This window comes from Dendrobates tinctorius, unplaced genomic scaffold (genome assembly GCF_039654945.1).
Source record: "Dendrobates tinctorius isolate UK_male_01 unplaced genomic scaffold, ASM3965494v1 ptg000548l, whole genome shotgun sequence".
NCBI classification, from domain to species: Eukaryota; Metazoa; Chordata; class Amphibia; order Anura; family Dendrobatidae; genus Dendrobates; species Dendrobates tinctorius.
The window spans coordinates 600,855-616,800 of NW_027362206.1; the positions used below are offsets into that span (position 1 = coordinate 600,855).

At 48.5% G+C, this 15,946-nt stretch overlaps 1 protein-coding gene across 2 annotated transcripts in view; it reads right to left on the reverse strand.

Moving 5' to 3' along the window:
- Positions 1–15,946, reverse strand: part of LOC141078375 (T-cell differentiation antigen CD6-like) — a 199,385-nt gene that overhangs the window by 4,283 nt on the left and 179,156 nt on the right. For both annotated transcript variants that reach the window (XM_073565123.1, XM_073565122.1), the window contains exon 12: positions 13,373–13,466. In XM_073565123.1, the coding sequence (XP_073421224.1) occupies positions 13,384–13,466 (83 nt within the window). In that variant the 3' untranslated portion in view covers positions 13,373–13,383. The remainder of the gene's footprint in view (positions 1–13,372; positions 13,467–15,946) is intronic.

A 15,946-nucleotide genomic window follows, 5' to 3' on the forward strand; every position in this document is an offset into this window, starting at 1 on the left:
TGTCCGCACTGACGAGGGTCGCGGCCGCGCTCACACACTGAGTCAGGCCACTGTGGCGCTTATCAGCGCATGCACCAACAGGAGCGCGAGCGCACACAGAGCCCAGGTCAGAAGTGTTAAAGGGCCAGCGGCCCATTTTGTAATTCAGAGCTGCCGACCCACCGGGAATCTGCCCGGTTCGCCAGATTATCAATCCAGGCCTGATATCAATTCCAAGCGTCTCTATGGCCAGTGCCTCCCTGGTAAACTCCTGGCCTCTGTTTAAATGGCTCCAGCAGTTTTGTGTTGACACATTACCGCTGCAGCCAATCGTGTCAACACCACTGTGGTTGTAGCCGTTCGGTCTATATAACAACACTGGAGCTGGGTGAGTAGCGATTGGAGGGGAACCAAGTAACAGGAAATTATTAAGGCAAGTATTACTCTTGTACATTTTGTAAGCTTTATACCATTGTTGGCTGTTTGTAAAATGTTCCTTGGGTTTAAAATGCAAATAAGACAACTGTTGGCTGAATGTTCATTAACCCCTATGCATAAATGATTGTCTCTGATGAAAATTCATGTGTTTTCAACAAAGATAAAATTGTCGATGGCAAATAATTTATCTATTATTTCCTGTGAAAACAACTGTGTCAACCATTGACATTAAATGAGCCAGTTAGATGGTCAACTAGTCCAGTAAAGAACGGTGGAATCAGCCAAAGAACAAATCTGCCATTAGCTTCTGTAGAATAAATAAGTGCCCCTCATTATGACCACTGGCATCGTGACCCAAGTGGGTGTTTCTCATGACTGTCAGGTAGTGATGAGTGAACGTGCTCGCCACTACTCGTCACTTGCCCAAGTATCACTGTACTTGGCGAGCACCGATCATTTCCGGGATTACTCGGCGGGAACTTGGGTCTCCACCCAGCTTTTTTGGCAGACTTTACAGAACCAATCATGATGCAGGGATTGTCTGCCAGGCTATGAAACGCCGCAGCCATCTTTTTTGTGGTCGTGCAGTGATTGGCTGGCCGCACAGCATCATCAGGGGTATAAGAGACCGGACGCCGCCCTGCTTGGCGCATTCATCTCCGGATTGAGATAGTGTAGGGTGAGCTGCTGCTTTGATAGGGTCAGTATTGGGGATTTATTAGTTAGTGTGGGGTCTACCATCTTAAACTACTGACATCCAGCTAAACCAACAGTCCTAAGGACTAATTCCGGAGTGTATAGGTTCCAGTGTTGGGTAGGCAGGGTAGCGTACGTCACTGTATACACATCAGGGCAAGGCCTGCAGGCACTGTATGTGTGTATATACATATTGTAACAGGGTCTTCTGTGCTGTAATATCTCTTACATTACCACCCCGTTTCTCAGGAAGTTCACTCTGCTTTTCCTCACTTCTGAATGAAGGACGCTGGTTCGAAAGGCTTTGTAACATGGGAACATATAAAAGATCACTGCTGCTCCATGTATTTCCAGTGTGACCACATTTTACTCATCGGTCTCAGAATATATATACATACAGAGGGCAGGACAATCAGTGCCAGTAGATAACAGGCTCCAATTAAGACGCCAGACATACATTACAATAGCCGTGGGATTTACAAAGGTGGGGGGAGGTCAGAAGTGGGATATCTTGTTTACCTCTGCCCAGGGGGTCGCAGCCAGTCGGTTGCTGCATTAAGGGCATACATCTCCTATTTGGTGTGCTGGGGGCGTTTCTGTAACACATATCATTGGATATATCAAGAGGGTCCTGTGTTCTGGTGCTTCTGCTGCTACCTGTGGGATATATTGTCCGTATATGCCTAGCCCCAGGTGTAATTGGCTTTGGAAATGTTTTGGGTCAGGGCTAATAGAGCTTTTTTTTTATTGCAAAGCAATCCAGAGCCCTTTTTTTTCCTCCATTTGCTTTTTGACAGTGCACAATACAGCCAGATCCTTTTCCTAGCACAGCTTGAAAATCCTGCAATTTTAAAGGGTCCCAAACATCCCTTTTGAGTGTGCAGAGAAATATTTATCTTTTATGTGGTACGGTTGTGTAGTTTTGTCTTATACAATTTCTTGACAATATTTTGCTGAGCCCCCGCAAAAATAGACAGGCCGCCTATTTTACAGTGTGGTATATCTGTGACACGCCGCATCCATCCGTCTGCCAAAAATTCTTAGGCCTAAATTCATTTTTTTTTGGCTGTCTGGCACTTGACTTCTATACAGCACTATTTAGCCAAAAAAAAAAAAACATGCATTTGTCGATGTGGTACCTGGGTGCCAGCTCATATCTGTGTGTGCTCAAATTATGGCAAGTTTAGGCCGGTTTTCCTATTTGGTTCTGGTTGTCACTGGACTTATATACAGCATGATTTAGCAAACTATTAAAAAAAATACAGGCCACACATTTTTTGATGTGGTACCTGGGTGCCAGCTCATATCTGTGTGTGCTAAACGTTTGGCCAGTTTACGGCTGATTTCTTTTTTTGTCCTGGGTGTCACTGGACTTATATACAGCAGTATTTAGCACAAAATTTTTTATAAAAAATACAGGCCAGAAATTCTTGGTTGTGGTATCTCCCTAACAGACCTCATTTATCCTTACCAAAAATGTGTCCATTTTAGGCCTATACATTGTATTTTATTTGCAGTCTGTTATTGTACTTATTAAATCTGATAAGGCAAAATAGATTTTAACCTAAAGTAAAGATAGGTAAAAAGTGTGGTTTTCTGGCACACGTATCACATAAAAGTTACCTCCCAAATCACCGTTTTGTATTGAACGTGTCTAATATTCCAGTCCATTTACAATGGGAAAGGCGTGTGGCAAGGGATGGGGAAGTGGACGTGATGGTGATGGTCTGATATAGGAAGGGGTCTGATGGGGGATCTGATATAGGCCCATACATACCAGGATTGGGGATACTAGTATAGGGATGAGGGCGATCATTCCTGCCAGGATAGGGATGAGGGATCCATGTACACCAGGATGGGGATGAGGGAACAATGTATACCAGGATGGGGATGAGGGGACCCTGTATACCAGGATGGGGATGAGGGGACCATGTATATCAGGATGGGGATGAGGGATCAATGTATACCAGGATGGGGATGAGGGTTCCATGTACACCAGGATGGGGATGAGGGGACCATGTATACAGGATGGGGATGAGGGTTCCATGTACACCAGGATGGGGATAAGGGGGCCATGTATACCAGGCTGGGGATGAGGGGATCATGTATACCAGGATGGGGATGAGGGGATCATGTATACCAGGATGGGGATGAGGGGTCCATGTATACCAAGATGGGGATGAGGGGATCATGTATACCAGGATGGGGATGAGGGGATCATGTATACCAGGATGGGGATGAGGGGGCCATGTATACCAGGATGGGGATGAGGGGGCCATGTATACCAGGATGGGGATGAGGGGATCATGTATACCAGGATGGGGATGAGGGGTCCATGTATACCAAGATGGGGATGAGGGGATCATGTATACCAGGATGAGGATGAGGGGATCATGTATACCAGGATGGGGATGAGGGATCCATGTATACCAGGATGGGGATGAGGAAACCATGTATACCAGGATGGGGATAAGGGGGCCATGTATACCAGGATGGGGATGAGGGGGCCATGTATACCAGGATGGGGATGAGGGGATCATGTATACCAGGATGGGGATGAGGGGTCCATGTATACCAAGATGGGGATGAGGGGATCATGTATACCAGGATGGGGATGAGGGGATCATGTATACCAGGATGGGGATGAGGGATCCATGTATACCAGGATGGGGATGAGGAAACCATGTATACCAGGATGGGGATGAGGGGGCCATGTATACCAGGATGGGGATGAGGGGTCCATGTATACCAGGATGGGGATGAGGAAACCATGTATACCAGGATGGGGATGAGGGGGCCATGTATACCAGGATGGGGATGAGGGGATCATGTATACCATGCTGGGGATGAGGGGACCATGTATACCAGGATGGGGATGAGGGGACCATGTATACCAGGATGGGGATGAGGGAACCATGTATACCAGGATGGGGATGAGGGGTCCATGTATACCAGGATGGGGATGAGGGAACCATGTATACCAGGATGGGGATGAGGGGACCATGTATACCAGGATGGGGATGAGGGGACCATGTATACCAGGATGGGGATGAGGGAACCATGTATACCAGGATGGGGATGAGGGGACCATGTATACCAGGATGGGGATGAGGGAACCATGTATACCAGGATGGGGATGAGGGGTCCATGTATACCAGGATGGGGATGAGGGGATCATGTATACCATGCTGGGAATGAGGGGACCATGTATACCAGGATGGGGATGAGGGATCCATGTATACCAGGATGGAGATGAGGGAACCATGTATACCAGGATGGGGATGAGGGGACCATGTATACCAGGATGGGGATGAGGAAACCATGTATACCAGGATGGGGATGAGGGGACCATGTATACCAGGATGGAGATGAGGGAACCATGTATACCAGGATGGGGATGAGGGAACCATGTACTGTATACCAGGATGGGGATGAGGGAACCATGTATACCAGGATGGGGATGAGGGGACCATGTATACCAGGATGGAGATAAGGGAACCATGTATACCAGGATGGGGATGAGGGATCCATGTATACCAGGATGGGGATGAGGGGACCATTTATACCAAGATGGGGATGAGGGGACCATGTATACCAGGATGGGGATGAGGGGACCATGTATACCAGGATGGGGATGAGGGATCCATGTATACCAGGATGGGGATGAGGGGACCATTTATACCAAGATGGGGATGAGGGGGCCATGTATACCAGGATGGGGATAAGGGGGCCATGTATACCAGAATGGGGATGAGGGGACCATGTATACCAGGATGGGGATGAGGGATCCATGTATACCAGGATGGGGATGAGGGAACCATGTATACCAGGATGGGGATGAGGGGGCCATGTATACCAGGCTGGGTATGAGGGGACCATGTATACCAGGATGGGGATGAGGAAACCATGTATACCAGGATGGGGATGAGGGGGCCATGTATACCAGGATGGGGATGAGGGGATCATGTATACCAGGATGGGGATGAGGGAACCATGTATACCAGGATGGGGATGAGGGGACCATGTATACCAGGATGGGGATGAGGAAACCATGTATACCAGGATGGGGATGAGGGGACCATGTATACCAGGATGGAGATGAGGGAACCATGTATACCAGGATGGGGATGAGGGAACCATGTACTGTATACCAGGATGGGGATGAGGGAACCATGTATACCAGGATGGGGATGAGGGGACCATGTATACCAGGATGGAGATAAGGGAACCATGTATACCAGGATGGGGATGAGGGATCCATGTATACCAGGATGGGGATGAGGGGACCATTTATACCAAGATGGGGATGAGGGGACCATGTATACCAGGATGGGGATGAGGGGACCATGTATACCAGGATGGGGATGAGGGATCCATGTATACCAGGATGGGGATGAGGGGACCATTTATACCAAGATGGGGATGAGGGGGCCATGTATACCAGGATGGGGATAAGGGGGCCATGTATACCAGAATGGGGATGAGGGGACCATGTATACCAGGATGGGGATGAGGGATCCATGTATACCAGGATGGGGATGAGGGAACCATGTATACCAGGATGGGGATGAGGGGGCCATGTATACCAGGCTGGGTATGAGGGGACCATGTATACCAGGATGGGGATGAGGAAACCATGTATACCAGGATGGGGATGAGGGGGCCATGTATACCAGGATGGGGATGAGGGGATCATGTATACCAGGATGGGGATGAGGGGTCCATGTGTACCAGGATGGGGATGAGGGGACCATGTATACCAGGATGGAGATGAGGGGACCATGTATACCAGGATGGAGATGAGGGGACCATGTATACCAGGATGGGGATGAGGGGTCCATGTATACCAGGATGGGGATGAGGGGACCATGTATACCAGGATGGAGATGAGGGGACCATGTATACCAGGATGGGGATAAGGGGGCCATGTATACCAGGATGGGGATGAGGGGACCATGTATACCAGGATGGGGATGAGGGAACCATGTATACCAGGATGGGGATGAGGGGGCCATGTATACCAGGATGGGGATAAGGGGGCCATGTATACCAGGATGGGGATAAGGGGGCCATGTATACCAGGATGGGGATGAGGGGACCATGTATACCAGGATGGGGATGAGGGAACCATTTATACCAGGATGGGGATGAGGGGACCATGTATACCAGGATGGGGATGAGGGGACCATGTATACCAGGATGGGGATGAGGGGATCATGTATACCAGGATGGGGATGAGGGGTCCATGTGTACCAGGATGGGGATGAGGGGACCATGTATACCAGGATGGGGATGAGGGGTCCATGTGTACCAGGATGGAGATGAGGGGACCATGTATACCAGGATGGAGATGAGGGGACCATGTATACCAGGATGGAGATGAGGGGACCATGTATACCAGGATGGGGATGAGGGTACCATGTATACCAGGATGGGGATGAGGGGATCATGTATACCAGGATGGGGATGAGGGGTCCATGTGTACCAGGATGGAGATGAGGGGACCATGTATACCAGGATGGAGATGAGGGGACCATGTATACCAGGATGGAGATGAGGGGACCATGTATACCAGGATGGGGATGAGGGGACCATGTATATCAGGATGGGGATGAAAGGACCGTGTATTCCAGGAAAGGGGATATTAAGTATTATAGTCAGAAAAATGCGTTATATTTTATATTTGTACCCAGTAGATTCCAGGTACGTTACTTACTGTATGTAAGGTAAAATTAAAATGCCAAATCAGTAAAAGCTTTATGGAGAAACATCAGGGTGTTCACATGTGTGTGTCAGCAATGCCTGACGAGGTAGAGCAGCATTATTACCGGTACTGTCAGCTGTCACAATGGAAGGCTTAACATAGTAGGTTTAAACTTCTACAGAGTTCTCTTCTTCCCATCTACAGTCACCCAATCTCTGCAGTGCCCCCCCAACAACAGTTACCAACTCGCCACAAAGCCCTCCTATAGGCCCCGTCACACATAAAGATGCACCAGCGATCTCAACAACGATACGACCTTGTCAGGATTGCTGGTGATTATAAACCAGAAAGAAAAAGCAATGCAAAAAGTCCAAAGTATAATGTGGTTAAAGGTACTGTCACACTTAGCGATGTACCAGCAATCCCGACAATGATATGACGCGGTCAGGATCGCTGGTACATCGCTAAGTGGTTGCTAGTGCGCTGCCACATAGGCAGATCTCACCAGCGACATCGCTGGGGACGGGGATCGCTACTTACCTGTCACACTAGGCGATCCTGCGTCCTCCCGCCCGGCTCCACGCTCGTCGCTCGTCTCTCCACAGGAGGCGCCGCAGGAAGCAGACAACGAGAAACGGTCCAGGACGTTCTCGCGCGATCAGCGATAACCAGCGGGGGAGCGGTCGGAGGTAAGTATCAGACACAGCGATGTCGCTAGCAATATCGCTATAACGTCACAAAAACCAGTGCCGTTATAGCGCTTAGTGTGACAGGCCACTAAGGGCGAGCGGTAAATAGATGGCCAGCCAGTAACCAAGTATAGGGAGAAGTCCCAAGCTGGTCACCACAGGTAGTAATGTCCAAGTGTGAAAGCCATGTGAGCAAGGTAACTAAGTCAGGCACATCATACCAGGACAGAGGAGCGCTGCGCAGCACACACTACCAACCCCTGGTCGCTAGTGAGCTGCCAAACAGGCAGCTTCACCAGCGATCAGCACCAGCGAGGACGCTGGTCTCTAAGGTAAATACCGGGTTACTAAGCGGCGCGCGTCACTTAGTTACCCGATGTGTACCTTAGGGACCTGCATGCTCGTGCCGGGAGCTGCCAACACGCTGGTCTCTAAGGTACAAATCGGGTAACTAAGTGACGCGCGCCACTTAGTAACCCGATATTTACCTTAGACACCAGCTCCCAGCGCCTGCTTAGAGCACTGGGAGCCTCGCTGATCGTTGGCTCCCGCTGCCACACGCAGCGATGCGCTCTGGCCAGCGGGAGAGCAACGATGAAAAAATGGCCCAGGACGATCGAGCACGATCAGCGATACCCGGCAGGGGGCCAGTCGCTGATCCCCGTCACACACAGCGATCTCGCTAGCGAGATTGCTGTGTGTGATGAGGCCTTATCTGTAGTTACTTACTCTCTACAGAGTCCTCCCATCTACAGTCACAGAGTCCTCCTGTCAGGGATTTATTTGTCTATCCCACTTCTGACACCAATATGTCAGCAATTCAGGGGGGGGAGTTTGCCCCCAGTTGTCAGGGATTTATATATTATATATATGGCCGGATGATATATAAATCCCCACACAACTTATGTTTACACTCTGGCACCCCTCCTTACCCTCAGGTCAGTCAGGGAACTGCACCTAGGTTAAGTAGTCACCTCACCGGAAAGGCTGCCTGGTCGCGTCCTGGTTATCGGGCACTCTGCAGTGAGGGCGGTGTGTGTATCACCAGTCTCAGGCTGGAAATACACACAGAAACCTCTGACCCGTCACTGCCAGGGTTTCCCAATACCACCAGGGATGCTTTGCTGCCACCATTTCCTCACTTGACACTGCTTATATCGGGTCAGGAACCAACCCACTAGGTAGCGCAGCTTGGAGCGGAGGACGTGTCGGTTCGATCATAGAGCCAAAAGAACGAACTAGTAAATTTATAAGTTTACTCCAGAAAAGATGTTTACAAAAAAATACAAAAGATATTACAAAAAGAGACAAAATACAGCATATACAAACAGTTGCAAATAAAAGGGATTAAGATAAGAAGCTTACTCTATCTCAGTCACACATAAAGGGGAAGAGAATCGTCCCAAGGGAAATGGTTCATCAGCGCAGCCTCATGTTAGCTGGTTCTCCAGCAAATGACACCCCTTACTCGAGGATCCCAGCTTTATGCTCTTCTCTTGCTGACCTCACCGTGGGGCTGAGTCAGAGAATGCTCGCCCCTCTAGGAAGAGCTATTTAAAACTTGGACTTGCCATAACCCTCGCTGGGAAGCTCGCAGAGTGACGACAGGGGTATCATTTTCCGCTTACGGAATTATCTTTCATTTGAGACCGAACATGATCGGTCTGTGTGGTACTGTGAGGCAGAAACCCTTTTCTTGGTTTCTGGTGGCCCCAAAAGTCGCAAAACGCTGCTGTGAATAGCTTGAATTATGCTGATTCTGAAAATATATGTTTCCTGTCTCTAGGATTATCGTGTTTTATTAAATTCAAGTGGACAGACAAAGGAACTTTTAAATCCTTGGCGGGAAGAACTGGATTTAACTAGTCATAAGTATTGGCCAGCTGCTGTGAGGAAGGGAGGGGGGAAGATTGGATAGAATTACACAGTTTAGGGAGAGAGGGGACTGCAGCTACGTGCCTGTACATGGGGCTTCGTGTTTACACTGCACAAACATAATGAGGGAGGGGCAGCATGAGTACTGGACGTGTACGTAGGATTTTAGGAGTTACCACTGGACCCACTCTTTACATAGCCTTCCTCTATAGTCACCAACTCTCTGCAAAGTTCTCACATCTGGAGGACCCATTCTCTACAGAGCCTTACCCTCCATCGGACCTATTTTCTACAGAGCCCTAAAGTCCACGGTCACGCACTATCTACAGATCCTTCCGATCCACAGGACCCATTCTATATAGAGCCCTCTATCTAAAGTCACTCACTCTCTACAGAGCCCTCCATCTACAGTCACACTCTCTACAGAGCCCTCTAACTACAGTCACCGTCTCTACAGAGTCCTCCATCTACAGTCACAAACTCTCTACAGAGCCCTCCATCTACATTCAGCTACTCTCTACAGAGCCCTCCATCTACAGTCACTCACCCTCTACAGAGCCCTCATCTACATTCACACTCTTTAAAGAGCCATCAATCTACAGTCACTTACTATCTACAGAGCACTCTACATACATTCACCATCTCTACAGAGCCCTCCATCTACAGTTACCCATCCCCCCCTACAGGGCTCTCCATCTGCAGTCACCCACTCTCTACAGAGTCCTCCATCTACAGTCAGCCTCGCTACAGAGCCCCCATCTATTGTCACCCATTCCGTTCAGAGCCCTCCTTCTACAGTCAGCCTCTCTACAGATCCCTACATCTACAGTCACCTACTCTCTACACAGCCCTCCATCTATAATCACCCATTCTCTGCAGAGGCCTCCATCTACAGTCATCCACTCTCTACAGAACCCTCCATCTACAGTCCCTCAGTCACCCATTCTATGTAGAACCCACTCTCTTCAGAGCCCTCCATCTACAGTGACACTCTCTACAGAGCACTCTACATACATTCACCGTCTCTACAGAGCCCTCCATCTACAATTACCCACCCCCCTACAGGGCTCTCCATCTACAGTCACCCACTCTCTACAGAGTCCTCCATCTACAGTCAGCCTCGCTACAGAGCCCTCCATCTATTGTCACCCATTCCATACAGAACCCTCCTTCTACAGTCAGCCTCTCTACAGATCCCTACATCTACAGTCACCTACTCTCTACACAGCCCTCCATCTACAATCACCCATTCTCTACAGAGCCCTCTATCTACAGTCCCTCAGTCACCCATTCTATGTAGAACCCACTCTCTTCAGAGCCCTCCATCTACAGTGACACTCTCTACAGAGTCCTCCATCTACATTCACCCACTCTCTACAGAGCCCTCCATCTACAGTCACCCAGTCACCCATTCTATGTAGAACCCACTCTTCAGAGCCCTCCATCTACAGTGACACTCTCTACAGAGCCCTCCATCAACCTCTATCTACAGTTATCCATTCTATACAGAGCCCTCCATCTACAGTTATCCATTCAATACAGAGCCCTCCATCTACAGTCACCCGCCCTCTACAGAGCCCACCATCTAGTCACCCATTCTATACAGAGCCCTCCATCTACAGTCACTTACTCTCTACAGAGCCCTCCATCTACAGTCACTGTCTCTACAGAGCCCTCCATCTACAGTTACCCAGTCCTACAGAGTCCTCCATCTATAGTCACTTACTCTCTACAGAGCCCTCCATCTACAGTCACACTCTCTACAGAGCCCTCCATCTACATTCACCCACTCTCTACAGAGCCCTCCATCTACAGTCACCCAGTCACCCATTCTATGTAGAACCCACTCTTCAGAGCCCTCCATCTACAGTGACACTCTCTACAGAGCCCTCTACCTACAGTCGCTGTCTCTACAGAACCCTCCATCTACAGTCACCCATTCTATATAAAGCCCATTCTGTACAGAGCCCTCCATCTACAGTCACTCACCCTCTACAGAGCCCTCCATCTACAGTGACACGCTCTACAGAGCCCTCCATCTACAATCACCCATTCTCTACAGAGCCCTCCATCTACAGTCACTCAGTCACCCATTCTATGTAGAACCCACTCTCTTCAGAGCCCTCCATCTACAGTAACACTCTCTACAGAGCCGTCTACCTACAGTTGTCTCTATAGAACCCTCCATCTACAGTCACCCATTCTATATAGAGCCCTCCATCTACAGTCACCCGCCTTCTACAGAGCCCTCCATCTACAGTCACCCACCCCCTACAGAGTCCTCCATCTACATTCACCCACTCTCTACAGAGCCCTCCATCTAGTTATCCATTCTATACAGAGCCCTCCATCTACAGTTATCCATTCTATACAGAGCCCTCCATCTACAGTTATCCATTCTATACAGAGCCCTCCATCAACCTCCATCGACAGTTATCCATTCTATACAGAGCCCTCCATCTACAGTTATCCATTCAATACATAGCCCTCCATCTACAGTCACCCGCCCTCTACAGAGCCCACCATCTACAGTCACCCATTCTATACAGAGCCCTCCATCTACAGTCACTTACTCTCTACAGAGCCCTCCATCTACAGTCACTGTCTCTACAGAGCCCTCCATCTACAGTTACCCAGTCCTACAGAGTCCTCCATCTACAGTCACTTACTCTCTACAGAGCCCTCCATCTACAGTCACACTCTCTACAGAGCCCTCCATCTACATTCACCCACTCTCTACAGAGCCCTCCATCTACAGTCACCCAGTCACCCATTCTATGTAGAACCCACTCTTCAGAGCCCTCCATCTACAGTGACACTCTCTACGGAGCCCTCTACCTACAGTCGCTGTCTCTACAGAACCCTCCATCTACAGTCACCCATTCTATATAAAGCCCATTCTGTACAGAGCCCTCCATCTACAGTCACTCACCCTCTACAGAGCCCTCCATCTACAGTGACACGCTCTACAGAGCCCTCCATCTGCAATCACCCATTCTCTACAGAGCCCTCCATCTACAGTCACTCAGTCACCCATTCTATGTAGAACCCACTCTCTTCAGAGCCCTCCATCTACAGTAACACTCTCTACAGAGCCGTCTACCTACAGTTGTTGTCTCTATAGAACCCTCCATCTACAGTCACCCATTCTATATAGAGCCCTCCATCTACAGTCACCCGCCTTCTACAGAGCCCTCCATCTTCAGTCACCTACCCCCTACAGAGTCCTCCATCTACATTCACCCACTCTCTACAGAGCCATCCATCTAGTTATCCATTCTATACAGAGCCCTCCATCTACAGTTATCCATTCTATACAGAGCCTTCCATCTACAGTTATCCATTCTATACAGAGCCCTCCATCAACCTCCATCTACAGTTATCCATTCTATACAGAGCCCTCCATCTACAGTTATCCATTCAATACAGAGCCCTCCATCTACAGTCACCCGCGCTCTACAGAGCCCACCATCTACAGTCACCCATTCTATACAGAGCCCTCCATCTACAGTCACTTACTCTCTACAGAGCCCTCCATCTACAGTCACTGTCTCTACAGAGCCCTCCATCTACAGTTACCCACTCCTACAGAGTCCTCCATCTACAGTCACTTACTCTCTACAGAGCCCTCCATCTACAGTCACACTCTCTACAGAGCCCTCCATCTACAGTCACCCATTCTCTACAGAGCCCTCCATTTTAAGCCATCGACTCTCTAGAGAGTGCTCCATCTACAGTCAGCCTCTCTACAGATCCCTACATCTACAGTCACCTACTCTCTACAGAGCCCTCCATCTACAATCACCCATTCTCTACAGAGCCCTCCATCTTAAGTCATCGACTCTCTAGAGAGTGCTCCATCTACAGTCTCTCACTATATTCTAAGGTCAATAGACTACCATGGTGCTTTACCCTGAGAGCTAAGAACAGTAAATATTAAATGATCCTTGCTCCTGCCAGTGTACCATATATCCTGATATTTATTGCTTACCACACGTCTCATCAATCAGAAGTGACAGAACTGACATCATCGTATTCAGAGGATCCTTCATATGGTTGTGGTGGGAACAGTGAATTCTGTTGACCTGAAAGAGAAGTGACAGGATCACAGCTTTAGTAGAAGAGTTTTCTGTGATGAGCTAAGTGAAAAAGTCAAACACTATGATCAGCAGGATAGCTGCTGGTCTACAGAGAGCAGAAAATGTGTTAATATAGATGTCTGTCAGTCTGAACCGTGCACTATAATAGAGTCTGTGGTGTGAAGACGACATGAAAGGATCATCGTTATAAGGAGGGAACAAGGGTTGTCATATGGTAAGAGAAATTGTCATGACTTGTCAAGGCTAACCTATTCTATTTTTATGTATAATTGTCATAACCTCTACATATGCATTTGAAAAGCAGAGCATGGTGGTGTGAGCCAGATGTCGAGCTGAGGAGAAGCACCTCAGGAGAGCTTCCGCCAGGCACCATCTATTAAACGACTATCGCTTATATACCAGCTAAACAACCTTACCGCATGGGTCCCAGAAGAGTTAAAACTCCTGCACACACGAGTTTAGCGGTGGTCGCTCCCGTGAAATTCTTGGACACGTTCCTGCTCGAAGAACTATTGGGTTCTACTGTTACTAAGCCATCTTGGCCCAGTGCCGAAGTAGTAGTATATGAGGACAAAGAGACAGAAGGACTTGAGGTAGGGGAATTTATTACCCCTACTGGTGGGGAGATTAAGCCTGGAAAGGACAATTCAGACCAGCACTTGGACATTGTTTTCCTGCAGCCACAGGCACAAGATGGGTCAGACACATTAGGCCCCTCCACACAGAATAGTGTGCAAGATGGTCGTACGGCGGCTGATCGAAACAGAAATCAAGCTTCCCCTACCCCTCACTGCAGCATTGAATGATAGAGTTGGAAGGGACCTTCGATGTCACCATGTCCAAGTTCCTGCGGAATGCAGGATTCACTAAATCATCCTAGACAAATATCTGTCTAGCTGCTGTCTGAGTGGACAAGTCCCTGGACCTTAACTCCCACCTAGGACAGAGAGAACCCCTTAACATAGGGTTCAGAGTGACTGGCACACAGGAGACCTCTCTACTCAAAGAGGTCACTTCAAGGCACCTAATCCTACCAACTTTAGGGGGGCATGGAACGAATCTCTGGGGAAGACAAATGGCTAACACATGAACCCTCTTCAGCATCATGGAGCAAGGTCCTTGCACACTTTCCATCTTACAGTAGGAGGATTTGAAGACCTTAATAAATGAGGTCAAACAGGCTTGCAGAATGGAAATAGCATGTGTAAAACCCGATATGCAGCACCTTGTGGGTCGTATAGATATTCTAGAAGGGAACCACAACACCATTAGATTTCATGTAGCAGACCTACACCAACTAGTGCTTTCACAACAAAAGACTGTAAAAGACCTTCATGGCCACCTATATGATCTTGATAACAGGGGCAGGGGATGTAACGTAAGAGTAATAATTTTATAATAATAATAATTTTTATTTATATAGCGCCAACATATTCCGCAGCACTTTACAATTAAGCGGGGACATGTACAGACAATAAATTCAATACAAGTTAAGACAATTCAAACAGTGACATTAGGAGTGAGGTCCCTGCTCGCAAGCTTACAATCTACAAGGAAATGGGGGGACACAGTAGGTGAGAAATGCTTGTTAATTCAGGTCTGGCAATTATAATAGGGATTTTCATATAAAGCTGCATGATCCGGTCATCAGCCCGTGTGTTTAAGTGCAATAGACAAGTATCAAATGCAGTTATCATGTGCATGAAGGGTGTGGAGACAGATGAATAGTAGGGTGCAGATTCAGAATAATATTTGGAAGGAGTGAACAGGGCAAAGTTAGCTGAGTAGTTGATGTGGTAGGCTTGTTTGAAGAGATGGGTTTTCAAAGCGCGCTTGAATAGGTCGGGGCTAGGTATCAGTCTGATCGCCTGGGGAAGTGCATTCCAGAGAGCTGGAGTAAAGGCCCTTTTACATTTAGCGATGCACCAGTGATACGACCCGATCAGGATCGCTGGTGCATCGCTAAATGATTGCTAGTGAGCTTTCACACAGAAAGATCTCACAGCGATGCAGCAGCGACGCAGCGCACGATACTCACCTTTCACACACAGCGATCCTGACGTCCTCCCGCCCGCATCCAGTGTCGCTCGTCTCACACAGCAGGAAGCCCAGCAGGAAGCAGACGACGAGAAATGGAGCCGCCCGATGTCGCGCGATCAGCGATGGACAGCGGGGGAGCCGGTCGGAGGTAAGTATCACACATAGCGATATCGCTAGCAATATCGCTATAACGTCACAAAGTCAGTGACGTTTTAGCGATATTGCTAGCGATATCGCTATGTGTAAAACCCCCTTAAGGGGCATACCAGAGTCAAGTGGTCAGGAAAATCCTAAACTAATGCTTCAAACAATCTTTAATTCAATCCTGGGGAACCCAGCCTTTGCGCCAATTAAGTTTAACCAAGCACATTGAGTCCTGCAGCCTAAAGGTTATAGAGTTCACCCTTATAACATTATCTGCTGCC